This window comes from Helicoverpa zea, chromosome 13 (genome assembly GCF_022581195.2).
Source record: "Helicoverpa zea isolate HzStark_Cry1AcR chromosome 13, ilHelZeax1.1, whole genome shotgun sequence".
Taxonomy (NCBI): domain Eukaryota; kingdom Metazoa; phylum Arthropoda; class Insecta; order Lepidoptera; family Noctuidae; genus Helicoverpa; species Helicoverpa zea.
Window position 1 is genome coordinate 10,221,788 of NC_061464.1, and position 15,845 is coordinate 10,237,632.

The following is a 15,845-nucleotide window of genomic DNA, read 5'->3' on the forward strand; positions in this document are numbered from 1 at the left end:
GTTGATTTTTTTTTTGACGTCCTCTATAGTTGCCCCGGTTTTAATTTTTACAAATATATCGAGGAGTTTTACAGAGCGTCGTTTCTCTTGTATTTATTACAATATAAAGCATGTGTTTTATCCCATAACACTGGCAAGGACTCGAACGTGAGGATGAACTCCTTTTCAATCTCGATTGACGTTAGTGGGGGCCCAGGTGATGCGGGCAGCGCAGGCGGCGTTGGTAGCGGTGCTTCGTCGCTTAGCACGTGTTGCTCCATTACGTCGCGGACGGTGACTGACGCGAGAATTATTCGAGCGGTTACACGATCAGTCTGGCATCAGTCTGCTGTCATTCACGAGAGAATGATGAAAAATATTTAAAATATTTAATTTTTGTCATTCTGGACCATCAGTCCGTCAGTCAACCGGTTAGACGATAATTCTCCCATCATTATGAGCAGACTGATGGGCTGAACTGACGCCAGAATGAGCGTGTAACCTTACTCTAGGACACGACTTTGGAAAATTGTTGTTTGATTATCATTCAATTTTTCCAATGATGGCAAAATTCCTTTAAAAAAAGATAAATGTCTACTTTCAGGTGTTTTTAAAGCAGCTATAATATTCTTCTCAAATTCGTCTTCGTCAATTTTTCTTTTACGCGATGCAGGCTGGTAACGTGGCATGACAGGTTGCTGGCTTTGTTGGGTTGAGGTGCTTGGTCTTATTTCTTCATCGTCAAGACTTGATGTTGTTTTATTTTGAGAATTCTTTTTCAGAAATAGGAGCTGGTCGTATAGATGATATTGTTTAATTTTTTTGGCCCCAGCTCCGGATTTACATTGCTCGTTTATTTTTTTTTTGTATTTTGTAAAATTATCCTTGATTCCTCTCCATTTCTTTAAGACATCGTTACCTAAAAAAATATGACGAATAATGATTTATTTTGTTTTCTTTCAGGTACCTGGCGACGGGAAATACTTTTAAAGATATGCATTCCACATATTATCGTGGAAAATCTACAATAACAGGAATAATAAAATTTGCTTGTCGTATTGTATGGAACATTCTTAAAAGGTTGGAATTACCAAAAATTACAACAGAGCTGATGGAACAAATTGCTCAAGAGTATGAAAAAAAGACCAACTTTCCTAATTGTATAGGAGCGCTAGATGGAAAACACATTCGTATATTGAGCCCGGATCACAGTGGATCCCTATTTTTCAATTATAAAAATTATAATTCCATTGTTCTATTAGCACTTGTTGATACGAATTACAAATTTATATATGTCGATATAGGTGCATATGGTAAGGAATGTGACTCCACTGTTTTTCAGAACTCAAATCTATACGACTTATTAAAAAAGGTCAATTATCTATACCTCCGCCAAAACCGTTACCTGGCTTTCAAAAAGAAATTCCTTTTGTCTTCGTGGCGGATGAAGGATTACCACTGACGAATAATATAATGCGCCCATATTCTGGGAAGTTTTTATCGATAGAAAAACGAGTTTTTAATTATCGTTTGAGCCGAGCCAGACGATATGTTGAGAGCGCTTTTGGCATACTCGCAAATAAATGGCGCATATTTCATCGACCCATTAATGTTTCTTACGATTTCACAATAGACATTATAAAAGCATGCTGTGTATTACACAACTTTGTATTGAATCGAGATGGCGCACAAACGTTTGAAGAAATGATTATTGACGATTCTTTGCAAATTTTACACGAAACAACACATGAAAGTAGAACAGGAGCTAACATAATCAGAAACGAACTTTGTAATTATTTTAATTGTAACATTGGAGGTCTTGGTTGGCAGTTAACAGAAATATAAATCTTTATAAGTACTTACCGAGTTTTGTTTTTTCAACACTATTTAATTCCTCAAAATTTGAATATAAACTTGTACACACTTCCCTCCATGCTTCTGTTTTTAAAAATTTGTCTTTGAATTGTGATATAGTTTTGTCCCAAAGGACGGGACGTTCGTAAATTAAAGATATCAGGTGATCGACATCGTACTGCGCCATATCGCTTAAAAAACACGTGCAGGTCGTTCAAAGTATGGACACCGACTAAACGGCAAAGCGTTGTCGCATCGCAGATTTGTACGTTGCGGCAGCGCATCGGAAATTTCCACGATGCGTTGTGCGGCGTCGTTGATTTTTGCGATGCGACGCCGCAACGCACTGTTGTGGCCTGGCCCTAAGGGAAGTAGCGCCGCCTTTGAAAAGTTCTGCAGCTTTTAATAAAGATACTAACTTCTGGCAGGTCTATAGTTCACCTCGTAGGTAGTAAGCATAAATAAGATTGCGTATAGCATCTAAATCAAAATTATCAGGTTCTGTTATATGACTTAACCTTTTCTTTTTCTTCTTTGGTGATAATAGTTATTGTCCTCCATGGACGACTCACCAAATTTTTTTCTTTGTTATTCGAGAAACAGTAGCCTTTCCGATTCCTAGAGCATCGGCGACACGATCGCGAACATTTTCAAGCGGTAACAAGGGTCCGCCATTTTGTTGTTCACGAGCAAAATATTCTCGCAAACGAACTACGAACTCGCGAACTTCACCGAAAATCAACAAATAGCTTTACCAATTTTAGATGGTAATAAGTGATTTTTTAAAATCTACAGTCCTACAATATTTTTGTAATTGAATTTGAATAAGAAATAAAACAGATTTTTTTAATTTCACATTTATTGTTCTTCGTCTAAATTACAAATTAAAATAGTGACTAAAAACTGTGCATTGGGGTTGATATTATTTTGATACCTCGCATAACTTAGGTACCAAATAATGGTCATAACATGGGCGCAGCAACCTATAGTTCTGCGCCCAACGATACAATTACAGCAATATTCGACTATTGCTTGTCGACCTACTTGTGATGAGTCAACTAAGATATATACAAAATACACTTTGCTACTTATATGACGGCTGTGAATTTTCCCTCGTAATAACCATACCGTTTCAGAATTTAGCCCTAATTCTGTGATCAATAATTGTTGATCAACCTCCCTGCACACCTCAACAACATAGGATCCATCTTGCCTAATCACCTTAGTATGAGCGGGCTTGTTTGAGTTGATACACAGCCAACGGTATTAAAATCAAATCATTTAACTCCATCTGTGGAAAATCATGGAGAGTTTCACTATTAATTGTTATACTTTCAAACTGGGCCCGCCTTCTATTTAAATTGTTTTATTCTACAAAATCCGCCAATAAATTATTTCTTAACATACAAATAAAGTATCTTGTATCTTGGATTATAGAGATTATTATTATTCTAGAATCCTCTCTGTCTTCTAGAACCGGGTGAAACTTATTAATTAATGCTGCTGCCACCCTAAAATCTTGCATCAAATGTTTAGACGCTCTATTAAAATATTCTTGGCGCAGCAGCTTAAAATCTCGTTTAAGGCGTCCTTTGACGACTTCTACTTCCCATCGACATAGGGTCACTTTACGGGATTCGTTAGCATTTGCCGTATTAAATTGGTGTTCACCTGGTTCTAATGAGAGAGGATAATGAACCGAGTAGTTCAAGCTTTGTAGTAACGAAATGCTGTCACGAAACACTCGGCCTAAAATCATAACATCACCTTCTCTAAAATAATTACGCAGGTTTTGTAGAATCATAAAATTGATCTTTTAAAATGTCAGCGGAAACGGACGTTTAACTTCGCAGTAATATTAGATATTTTAGTTAAATACTTAAAAACTCTTTAACTATCCTTAGGGAACTCAGATATATTATACTATTAGTAATACACCATATTTTAAGAAAATCTACTTTATTTTAAGGAATATATTGCTTTTTTGTATCTCTGTCGCTTGTCCGTTTCATGACTCAGGTAGCAAAAATAATTCTTATTTGGAATAACAAATCAAAACCTACAATATTAGGAATAACAATAATACACATTCATCAGTCTTTTCGTTACTCATCATCATCCTCCGAGCTTTTCTCCCAATCATGTTGGGGTCGGCTTCCAGTCTAACCGGATTCAGCTGAGTACCAGTGCTTTACAAGAAGCGACTGCCTATCTGACCTCCTCAACCCAGTTACCCGGGCAACCCAATACCCCTTGGTTAGACTGGCGTCAGACTTACTGGCTTCTGACTACCCGTATCGACTGCCAAGGATGTTCAATGACAGCCGGGACCTACAGTTTAACGTGCCATCCGAAACACAGCCAATGGTGTCTAAGATATACTTAGAAAGTACATACAAACTTAGAAAAGTTGCATTGGTACTTGCCTGACCTGGGATCGAACCCGCGCCCTCATACTTGAGAGATTGGCCCTTTACCCACTAGGCCACCACGACCATAATCAATAAATCAGTCTTTTCGTTACTCATAGGGGTAGATATTAATTGCAATTGTTACAAAAATAATTATTCATAACCTTGATGCCGTTTCGTGAGCCCATTTGTTACAAATAGCACATTTTAGCCAGTCTACATATTGCTATTCAGATAAGCCCCTCTACAAATAGTGCAATAGTCATCATCATTTTTTTGCCTTTTTTATGGTGATATTTTGCCTTGCTTTTGCCCTCAGCCTTAGATGTAGAAGTCCGATTCATGGAATGAAAAATCCGAATCCGACGATTCTGAAGACTACTGTATCAGCTTTTTAATGTTTTTAGATGTTTTCATCTTAGCCTTCTGATTCGGTTTCTTTTTAGCTAAATGTTTTTCAATGAAAGCATCCTCCTCAGGCGTATCAGTAATAATTGTGCTTTTCATTTTTCTGGAACGATTCTGAGTTTTCCTAGGCAATGCCTTTGGATATGGTCCGATGCATTCAGGAGATAAAACCGTGGTTGACAAATTTAATTCTGAATCTGCTATTTGTGGAGTATAGTTAGAAGAGATAGCAGCTGGCCTTTCAGCGGCATCATTAGTAGATAGTATTTCAGCAGAAGTTCCAGGAGCTCAACTACAGGTCTGTCAGTGACAAAAGATGTCAAAAAATCATCTTTGGTAAAAGTATTCCTATTAAAAGGATGAATACCCGTTTTCTGAAATCCTGCGATCGCATTTTCCATAGAAAAGCGGTAGAAAATGTGATATTTTTTTTGTTATTAATTTCATTCCGGTAGGTCTCTTCTCCTTGGACCAAGATATTCTCGGTTTTAGTACGAGTTAGGAAAAATCGTTTACTTCTCATGAATAGAAAGTGCCAGGATGAAGTAGGTTTTATCACGGGCTCATAAGCAGCTTTCCAATCGTAGACTGGTATCGTTTTCAATAAATTTATAAATTTTACTGTAATACTTCCGTGTATTCCGAGGGAGAAACAATGACTTCTTTGGTTCTCAATGTCTTTCGCAAACACCCGGTCGGGAGGAATGAAGAACCTACCACTGGAAAAAATATTTTTATTTTAGAGGACTTGCTTATAACGTAGGATATTTTAGCGGAGTTTACAACTAACATTACTTTTTAGACTGATTTTACTGTGTATATTTAAATGCATGATTTTTTGTTTTGTAAAATAAATAATATGTTTGTGTAGATGTTTGGCGATATGTAATGGGAAAAATAATGAAAAAAAAGCAATTAAAAAATAAAGGTTTTATTACGAAAAAAATATATGTCGCCTTTTGGACACATTATGCGTTAAAGGACTATCTAATCTAACAGTGAAATGCAGCAAAACAATTTTTCTTTCTTTGGTATGGCAAAGAGCAACAAGATATTTGGTGCACTCGGTGCGCGAAAATCCTTTACAACCAGGCAGTCTGCATCTATTTTTCTTTTCGCATCTTCTTTCGTTGTGGTCGACACCATCCGTTCTTACATCTTTTACTGGCACAGGGTTGAGTGGTTTACGACGAGGTTTCTTCGCTTCCAATTCTCTTTCAATATTGCTACTAGAGAGTCTTCCTCTCTTTTCAACACTTTTTTTATAGTTACATAAAGCCTCTGCCAACTCTGCTCTAAAGTCTGCTAAAGTCATTCAAGATTTGAGCAAAGCCGTATTTTGAACAGTATGATCGGATACTAGGGTAGTGGAACATCGACATGAATATGATAATACCTAAAAATTGACGTATTTCTGTAGCAGTTACGGGCTGGTAACACTCTCTTGGATAGTAAATAAATTGATCTGTTCGACAATTTTTGTAATAACAGCGTCAATTATGAATTTAGAAAAAAATATCGAAGATATGCTCATATCTTCGATATTTTCATCGCGCAGCCTGCGGGGCATGCTAAAAGTCGAAAGCAAAAAATAACGACAAGCCGGCCCACAACCATATCAATTCGTAAAGCAAACGCATAATGTAGACATTTGGCAACATATTAAAAACTACCTCGACGTAAAATTACAAAGGAATCAGCGGAAAAATATATGAAATATCAAAAACTTACCTCATTTTTTATTCGATTACTATTTTTCAAACTTTGAAGAATAGATTGTTTGATGTGAAATCGTAAATCAACTTGTTTACGAGTGCCTGAAAACCAGAACGGATGCCCATCATGGAAGGCGTCCCGTCTGTAGAAGTACCAACCAGCTTTAACCAGTCTAGGCCATTTTCCTCAATAAACTCTTTTAGCGTTTGAAATACGTCTTCGCCGCGAGTAGTAGTGGGCAAAGACTTGCAAAACAAATATTCCTCCTTTACATCATCATCTTTAATGAATCGTGTAAATATCAATAATTGTGAACACGAAGCAACATCTGTGGACTCGTCCAACTGCAGCGCAAACATAGGACTTTCCTTTATTTCAGAAATAACGGTTACTAGAATATCGGCACTCATTTCACATATGCGACTTTGAATAGTAGTGTTTGAGAGTGAGATTTGTTTAATCTTAGCTACATGTTGCTCACCAATAACAAGCGTTACTGCATCTAACAAGCAAGGTTTGATGAGGTCCTCTCCTATAGTGTGTGGTTTTTTATTACGTGCGATGCGATAAGCAATTTTTTATGAAGCTTGAAGGCATGATTCATTTGCTTTCTGTATATTGCATGTAGAATCCATGCGCGAAGACTTCAGAATCTTCTCCTTTTTCTTAAAAAATTACTAAGGGATTGTTCACACCAAACGTATTGACCGCCGCTTACTGTGAGTATACTCACTGTCTGCCCCAGTGTGAACGTCGACTCAATCTGCAGTAAGCGTACTCACCAAACCGACAGTAAACTATAGCGTACGATGCGCTACATGTGTGAACAAAAGAATAGGCTCGTGTAGGTTCACACTAGATGCGTACGCTGAGCGGCTGACTATTCTACACATAAAAGAGCTCAGTATTTGAACCCCCCAATCTTCATACATAACAGATGCTATGTCTTCCCAAGCGCATCTTCGTAAGTTTCTAACACTAGATTCTTCTGAATTCGCATTCCAAATACATTCTCTAGAATGTACTTCTGCAATAAACTTTTCGGTGTCGAACATCGCGAGGTGTCACGTGTCACGTCTGTCCTCATTGAAGTTTGTTTCTCGAGCGTCGGAGCGGCGCTATTCGGCAACTGCGTCCGCGTAGCCAATCCGCGTCCGCCGTGCATAGTCGCGTAGTAAAATAATCGGCCACTGAGAGTCAGCGACAACAGACGACGTAATAGCGTATAGTCGGTTCGGTGTGAACAACAATTTCAATATATATGGAAAAGCAATAAACTGCGTAACGCGCGCTCACAGTCAGCGGCCGACAATACGTTTGGTCTGAACGATGCCTTAAAGTGAGTTGGGGAAACTCAGTTATATTTTCTGTGCTTACATTAATATTCAAGAATTGTGTACGCCTTCGATTTAAATGATTACTTTCTACATAATCAGCAAGATCATTATTCACATATAAAAATCTTCTAATATTTGTAAGAATTAATGTGGCATCCTCTCTGTCTCTTATACGCATATGAAAATTGTTGATTAGTAACGCGGCAACGGCAAAGTTTATCATAATATAACATCATGATGTTATGTAATTTCAGGGAAGGAATAGTAAATAAAAACATAAATTAATGATTGGTTCATTATTTATTAAAATCTTCATAATTCTAATATAAATACTTATTTAAAAGTTCACCTTTATAATAATTTTCATAAAAGTAATCTAGTTTTAATAACATTTCTATTATAAATTGTTCATCTCTGTAAACATTTACCACTTTTAAATCAATATAGGTGTATATCACCAGGTTACAGTATTTTCTATTGTGCAGTACAACTGCCCCTGAATTTGTTGATAGTATGGAGAATTCATCTTTAAATTCAAAATACCATTAATTTCATATAAATAAGGCACACTTGTGGAGGTTATATTTTGAGATCTGCTTGCATATGGGCATTTTATTTCTATGGTAGTCTCTGAACCCAACAATGCATCTGGTGAAGCTGCAAGATGAGGCCGTTTGCTGATGAAAAGCCCACAAGGCTCTGCTATGAGGTCATACATTTTACAATATTTATCTAATGCTATTTTTTCATTTATAATGCCATGGCTTGTCGCTCTGCTGAAGAGTGTCTTCTTTTTTTGTTGCAAATGTTTTGCGTAGACCTTCATTGTTGTCGCTCTTAAATGACATGTTGTATGGAAAGTGCTAGCAGTTATATGTTCCTGCCTTTGGTTATGCCATTCATCACTGTTACTTTGAAAACGTGTTTCCTCTTCAATTTTTTTTATTTGATCCTCAGTTATTTCTGACACCAGCAAATTTTTCAACATTTTAGATTTTGGATCTGATCAGTCTCTAAGCTATAGGGATTGGCAGGTTCATACATTTGTTTGAGAGGCATGGAGCTATTAGGGATTTAAAACCAAACTTCCACTATCATAGTTGATTTTTTTTAGTGTATTCAAATAATAAAATTGGTTTTGCATGTACCATATGTTCTATCCCAAATAAAAGAACAGCAACATGTTTACATGAAGCATTATTTCCGCTACCTGCTGGAAACTCACAGTGTGCCTCCATGATGTTTTGATATTGTTTCACGATTGATATTGTTTGAATGCAACTTCCTACGCCGTTTACTCGGGTATACGTTTCGTATGAGTTCCGGACTATATCTACCTGATCGTTGTGGTACTGCATAGATTTCAGGAATGGGATTAAGTGCATGTGCAGGTATCGGTAACGCATTATCTTCAAGTGTTGGTTCTTTGTAAACTTGGGTAGTTTCTACTTTTTCGACGCTGTGTATACCGAGATGGTAATGCTGACACACTTCCTCTTGACACCTAAAACAGCTTCGGCTGCGCATCTCTAACCGATCTCACCTCCAAATGACTTGGTGGACGGCCATAGTTCCTTTAAAAGTTCCTATGTCTGTGACCTCCACAATTTTTATATTTTGCAATTGCGCTCTGGTAATTTCAACTTACAAAATGTCCCGATGTTTGTTCCTGGGTGGATTTTCATTTTATGATTTAATGTGAGGGTTTTTGTGTGACATTACTTTTTACGTGAATAACTAAAAAATATCAATAATATTACGGTTTTGTATATTTAGGGTCTGTTTCACAATGTACCGATAAGTTCTGCACAAGTTCCGAATAAGCTATTTGTTACTTATTCGTAGGATAAACACATTTTTTGCGTTTCACGACTTTCGAATAGTGCTATGTGTCACATAAAGTCAGCGATAAGTTATGGGTCGGTTGAAGTTGCAAATAGCACAGTTATCCGACACATAAGTAGTGTGTTTGACAGTTAAAATTGAATAACATTTTCTTTCTTTCGTTCGTGTTGTGTTTTAAACAATTATATATTTCGGCAATGGACATTTTTGAGACTCTTGAAGATGAGTTTGATGAATATTTCGATAGACTCACAATACCTCGCAAGATTCCTGTGTATCGGGAAAGAATAAACTATATGGAGACATTAGACGAAACGGACTTCAGGGCGCGCTTCAGACTCACTAAGAAAGCTGTGATGTTTGTGTATTCAATTATTGAGAAAGCAATATCTGTCCCTACAGAAAGGTAAGTAAGCATATACCTAACCTGCAGCCTGTATTCTTATAATGTCTCGGCTCCGTCTAGCTATTGTATGTACTGTAACTATACCTGATCTAACTCCAATGTTTTTTTCAGGAATTTGGCTATAAAGCCAATTAATCGTCTACTGCTAACATTGAGGTTTTACGTGACGGGAAGCTTTCTTACAGCAGTAGGTGATTTCTCTGGTGTAAGCAAAGCTTCTGCCAGTCGCTTTGTCTACCTGGTTTCACAAGCTATTGCACGATTGCGTGGGTTGTTTATCAAATTTCCAACCAACACTGGAGACATCCAGCAAGAGTTTTTTAATATAGCTAAATTCCCAAGGCTTATTGGTGCTATCGATTGTACCCATGTACCCATAAAATCTCCAGGTAATATATATTAAATAGGTACTATGAATGGTAATGTAAATAAAGGATTATCCATTATTTGTCAAACTATGTACCAAATGATCAAATTGAGCTGTTTTTATAAATGCTGTTTACATTATTTTCAGGTGGAAACAATGCAGAAGAATGGAGAAACAGGAAATCACAATTTTCTTTTAATGTGCAAACTGTAGTGAGTGCAAAGTTAAGGATCTTGGACATAGTGGCTAGATGGCCAGGAGCAGCTCATGATCAAACAATATTTAATAATTCTTTTATAAAGCAACGACTTCAAAATGGAGAATTTAGAAACTGTATAATTGTTGGTGATAGAGGATATGAAAATACTTCATACCTACTTACTCCACTACAAACTCCCATGACTCCAGCAGAACATCTGTATAATGAATACCAAATAAGAAGCAGAAATGTAGTAGAAAGGACCTATGGGGTTTGGAAAAACAGATTCCCTATTTTATCAAAAAAAATTTTGCTATCTGTATCTCGTGTACAGGCTGTAATAGTGGCATGTGCAGTGTTGCACAATATTGCAATAGATATGCGAGATGACCATTTTGAAGCCATCTACCCCGTGGGTGAGCCAGATGAACACGATGTTGTGAATCAAAGTAGTCTAGGAAATTTGGGGGATGCAACAGTGCGAAGTAATTTAATTAATGATTATTTTGCTTCATTACTATAATAATGACAGTCATTTATAGGCATTTTGCATTCCATTAATATAGTAGGTTATTAAATGTATTCTGTGTTAAATAAAAAACGATTTATTTTTCAAATTTAAAAAGTATTTTTTTTCCAACGCCCACATTTCTCTTTTGTGCTGCTCCCTTTCTTCCTCTTCGAAGGCCTATTGCTTTCTTTTATTTAACAATTCTTCCTCCAGAATCTTCTTCTGTAAATCTGCAATCTCTAAATTTGAATCAGCTACTCTTTCGAATGGCCTTTTCATCTTCTCAGCAGCTGAAACAAGATTTTTTCTTTATTTTAAATATGTATTGGTAAAAATTACACAAGCTAGTATCAACATCATTTAATTTACCCATACAATCTAGGTCTCTTCTATAGTGGAGTTCCAATCAGACCACAGGTTGATGGTTGAACCATTACATTGCAACTCTGCTATACTGCACATCAATATAAAATACATATCTAAATACATGAACTAAAAAAAGAAAGATTAAAAGAACTTACATAAGGCAGGATGTTTTTTGGAGCGCAGAGATTTTGGCTTCCAATTAGTCCACTTCTCATCATAGGCGACTTTTTTGGGTGTAGTATATTGACTTAACCGTCAAATCCGTAGCGGACCCCGATTGGGGTCTGAACATCAATGTCACCGTAAGCTCGGTTTAGACCCCAATCGGGGTCTGCGAATGAGTCATACACTTTCCTAATTATTTACGCTCATATTTATTTTCTTTCCAATCAAACCGTATTTGTGAGTACTAAATAAAATAACTAAATAAATTTAAACTATTTTGACGCATTCAAACCTTTCATATTTAGCATCCCTTTAGTAATATACCTTTTGAAAATCCAATCGTAATTACCGGGAATTCTGATCGAACTCGCCATGTTTGTTTACATTTGTTGTTTTTTTAAATTTGAAGACGCATAGACAAGATGGCGACGGTGATAGAAGTTTTGCATCGAATGATCCGATTCGTTAAAATAAAGAATCGATTTAATAATTTTATATTATTTGATATTATAATATTACTAAATTGCACTTTTGTATACTATAATCTGAAAATAAATTAGGAAAAGTAAAATGACTTAATTTATTTTGAAAAAATGCTAGAAAATCAGTGGTAGAAAATACGTTGTAGCCGGAATATTTTTTTTTTTCGGTTTTTAGGATTTCTGAAGACCGCAAATTTTGAAGACTTATTTATTTTTTCGGGTGTTTTATGTACAGAATTCCTGTAGTCCTGCCAAACTTAATGGCGGTTCGTTACTTCCGACTTTTTAACTGAGCGGCAAAGCTATTTGACGAGAGCTGTAGTTAGGTGTAGTTATCGCAAAATTTTATGACGATTTTATTGTTTGAAAGGGCAAATAGGTAGTCGGAACTGCTACTCGCTGTTCATCGAAAGCTGGTCCAAGATGGAAGAAAGATATTATGGCCGCCGCTGACTTATTTTTCTTTTCACAAATCTGTCAATACGGGTATCAAATAAATTGCATTGACTATAAATAGTAAAACAAGAAAGATTATTTTTGACCGACAAGCTATAAAGAAGCGCGGGGTCGCTACTCCCCGTCATCCGCCTCAGATCCTCAGAAGTCCTGCGGGATCATTAGGATCAAAAATATTAAGTCGATGCCTAGAGGAATGAAGCAATTTTTTTTCGCCACCAAAGGACAATGAGCGTTTTGATCTACCTCTCCTCTAGCATTAAGTAATACATCAATAGAAAGCTTATGTTATATAAAGTATTTTCTTGTACGGCGGCGATTGTCATTTGTTAGTATTTAGGGAGTTGGACCATGTTTAGTGAAATAATAACTATGTCTAAAATCTACTGTAGCTTCTTAGGTACTGACAATTTGTTAGAGGTATTTAAGTACGAAATGTTCGATTTAAAAAGGCCTTTCCAGTGATATATAATTAATTACTAGAGAAGGAATCTAAGGACTTGAAACTAACTATCGATAAAAAACCTTAAACATGTTCTAACATCTAAAGTACTAAGAATTGGTAAGTAGTATGTAAGTACAAAATGTAACGCTTAAAAAGACGACCTTTCAAATGATGTATGACTCATTACTAGAGGGGGAGTAGACCAACATTCAAACATCTCGCCCAATGTCCTTTACGCCGCGCAATGGTGGCCGAATCATTGTTGTGACTCACGCACACAAAAACCACGGTCTGCTCCGATAAAACTTTCCTGAAAGACCGTTGATGCTATCCCCGCACCCCGCGCGCCATTCCGGCGCGCCATCTGAATTTTATTCGAAATTTAAAATTCAAAGGACTTATGGGACACCCAGTATAAAAATTTTACCTATGCTAAAAACTTTCATAAAACTTTAATATTTTTTCTTCACAACAAAAACAAATTGAACCTATAATTTAAAATTAAGAAATAAAATTGAAATAAGTTTCTATTAAAAAATATATATAAAATTGGTATTCGATTATTTATAATAAACATCCGATTTAGGTATCGAATGCACACCGATGATTGAAAAAAAAAAAATGTACTCTGTTCCAAACTCTACTTGACTTTGATCTTGTAAATTGTTCATTTTTATTGTGTATTTTATGTGCTGATTTTTTAGTTATGAATCATAAATAAGTGCACGAAATGTATTGCAACGGATTGAAAATGTTATAAATATGACGTTTGTGTTGTGTTTGAGAAAGTGATGCGATTATTTATTGGTAAGTTTTCACCAAATTTGAAATGCCTAACTTTTCGATAGACTTAGAAACACCGTAATTATTATCTATTTCTGAATTAACTGACCCCATTTGACCTTCGCACGTTGTTGTCAAATAAGTGAGCTCTAAAGTTATAGTTAAAATACTTCTGATCAGGCATTACGGACTTAGAATTTATGTGTTGAAAGTTAGTACAAATTTTTGAGTTCCATGTCGCGATTCAAAATATCCCGCCGAATCAACGGTAAAGTCATATGTCAAAACCTTGTCGAGCAGAGGGGTTAAATTTAAAAAGAAAATGTGAGAATGTTATGAAGGTGTGCTTATCAACAACACGGAGACACAACAGGAACACTACTTACTTATCTTTCTTCTGGAATGCCCTTCCTCATCAGAGTCGTCATTTTGTGTAGACTGACCTTCCGCTGAAAACGAAAAAGGAGTTTTTAACAAGAGTTTAATGGATGAAAAGTTTGTTGGTAGAAATATTTCATTTTAGTTAAAACAAAACAAGTGGCAATATGGCTATTTAAGTTAAATTGGTTTGTAGAAAAAGTAACTCACTTATGTGATGCTCTATATTGGTATCCACTGATTGGACACAGTTATTGTCTGCAATAATCTCCATTATTTCAATGTTTTGTGTTAAAATAGTATCTTGGTTGGATGTGGAAGGTGTTGGCGGAGGACATACTGAGTCTATTTGTATAGGATCTGCAACATAAATAAAATTAAATAAGAAAGAGAAGGAGCATGACAATTGTATTATAATTCACTTACATACAAAATACTGATTGGCTCGTCATATTAGTAGTACAGAACTAATAACAATTTTAAACTTATGATCTTACCAACATGATCAGAATTAAATTCACTTTCAATTCCATCTACAGACAACAGTATCATGTCTTTAACTTTTTCCTCTAGTGGCGTCAGAGGAGGAGCAGCACTAGGTCCACCTCCCGTGCGATACGTTTCGGCACGTATTAGAGCAGACTTTTTCCTGGTATTTCTTTTTATACCTTCGTATTTCGCTTTCAAAGTTTTGGCACTGCGATAATTAGTACCGCTTTTGCTATTAAATAGTGTCTCCAATGTCTTCCAACACTGTTCTTTTTCGTTCCATGTGACTGCATCACTTTTCTTATTTTCTAAAATGCTTTTATGTTGAGCAACGAGTGAAGTTAGAAGCTCAACTTCTTCCCGGCTGAAGTTAACGCTTCGTTCACGTTTCGATGTCATTTTTCAATACATAGAAATGACTGTGCATAAATGTATTCAAGAGGTACACTCAAATCGCAAGAATAGCAAAAAAATACAGAAACACAAACACCAACGACTAACATAAAAAATTAAAATTACCACGCGCGGCTGCTAATACTTATAAGCATCGAGCTTAGAATTATAAGGAGACGCCGTTTTGATATTGACGTATCTATAGTTATATAAATATGAAACAAACTATGCAACATAGTTCTGTCTCACTCTTTCTAAGCAGATAAGTGTATTTGAAAACAGGGACAACAATATTTTTGTGATTGCGTAAAATGGTGACATTTACTTTTGAAATCCTTCTGCGTGCCATATCTGGCCATATATGTCATGGTAGTTGTGCTGTCAAATAGGTGCTCTTCGTGACTTATTTTTGTTATTTTATGTGTGTATTTTACGTGTTTACTATTAAGACTTTACTATTTCAAGACTGAATTTATCAACGAGTATGCCTACGTGTTGTATCGTGAAGTGTCGTGCAAGTAAGCACAAAAATCAAGCAGGATTTTCTTTACACAGGTTAGTAACCAGTTTTTGCTAGATTCTACATAAACTAATTCACATTGGATAAAAAATATGTTACGGAAACATGAATTGATGGTGAAAGTACTTATATTTAAGTTTATTTCTGTATAAAAAGCTATATTTAGAAATAAATGTTGTTTACAATAACATGTCATATGGCATAGTGCTGTACAGTTGTCATAACTGTATCGATATAATATCCACTTTTATAATTCAGCTTTTACTAATTTTAACAACAGAAGTTACTGTTCCTAAGACACTGAGCCCTCAGAGTTGTGTATTATGTTGAATAGA

General features: G+C 35.9%; 2 protein-coding genes across 2 annotated transcripts; one reads left to right on the forward strand and one right to left on the reverse strand.

Moving 5' to 3' along the window:
• Positions 1-8,107: 8,107 nt before the first annotated feature.
• Positions 8,108-11,147, forward strand: LOC124635924 (putative nuclease HARBI1). Its single transcript, XM_047171888.1, has 3 exons — positions 8,108-9,956; positions 10,068-10,345; positions 10,471-11,147. The coding sequence occupies exons 1-3, from the start codon at positions 9,748-9,750 to the stop codon at positions 11,043-11,045; spliced, it is 1,062 nt and encodes a 353-aa protein (XP_047027844.1). The 5' UTR covers positions 8,108-9,747; the 3' UTR covers positions 11,046-11,147.
• LOC124635925 lies at positions 11,139-15,134 on the reverse strand. Its single transcript, XM_047171889.1, has 5 exons — positions 14,606-15,134; positions 14,319-14,468; positions 14,117-14,179; positions 11,555-11,647; positions 11,139-11,323 (listed from the first exon to the last, which is right to left on the reverse strand). Exons 1-5 carry the CDS (start codon positions 14,994-14,996, stop codon positions 11,211-11,213), a joined length of 810 nt encoding a protein of 269 aa, XP_047027845.1. The 5' UTR covers positions 14,997-15,134; the 3' UTR covers positions 11,139-11,210.
• Positions 15,135-15,845: the final 711 nt, after the last annotated feature.

Bases quoted from the DNA above. Each gene is read 5' to 3' on its own strand.
- LOC124635924 (XM_047171888.1), top strand. From the start codon at position 9,748: ATGGACATTTTTGAGACTCTTGAAGATGAGTTTGATGAATATTTCGAT. The intron at 9,957-10,067 runs GTAAGTAAGCAT...TGTTTTTTTCAG, and splicing joins ATATCTGTCCCTACAGAAAG to GAATTTGGCTATAAAGCCAA. The intron at 10,346-10,470 runs GTAATATATATT...CATTATTTTCAG, and splicing joins TGTACCCATAAAATCTCCAG to GTGGAAACAATGCAGAAGAA.
- LOC124635925 (XM_047171889.1), bottom strand. From the start codon at position 14,996: ATGACATCGAAACGTGAACGAAGCGTTAACTTCAGCCGGGAAGAAGTT. The intron at 14,180-14,318 runs GTGAGTTACTTT...TTTCGTTTTCAG, and splicing joins CAATATAGAGCATCACATAA to CGGAAGGTCAGTCTACACAA. The intron at 11,324-11,554 runs GTAAGTTCTTTT...ATCTTGTTTCAG, and splicing joins CAAAAAACATCCTGCCTTAT to CTGCTGAGAAGATGAAAAGG.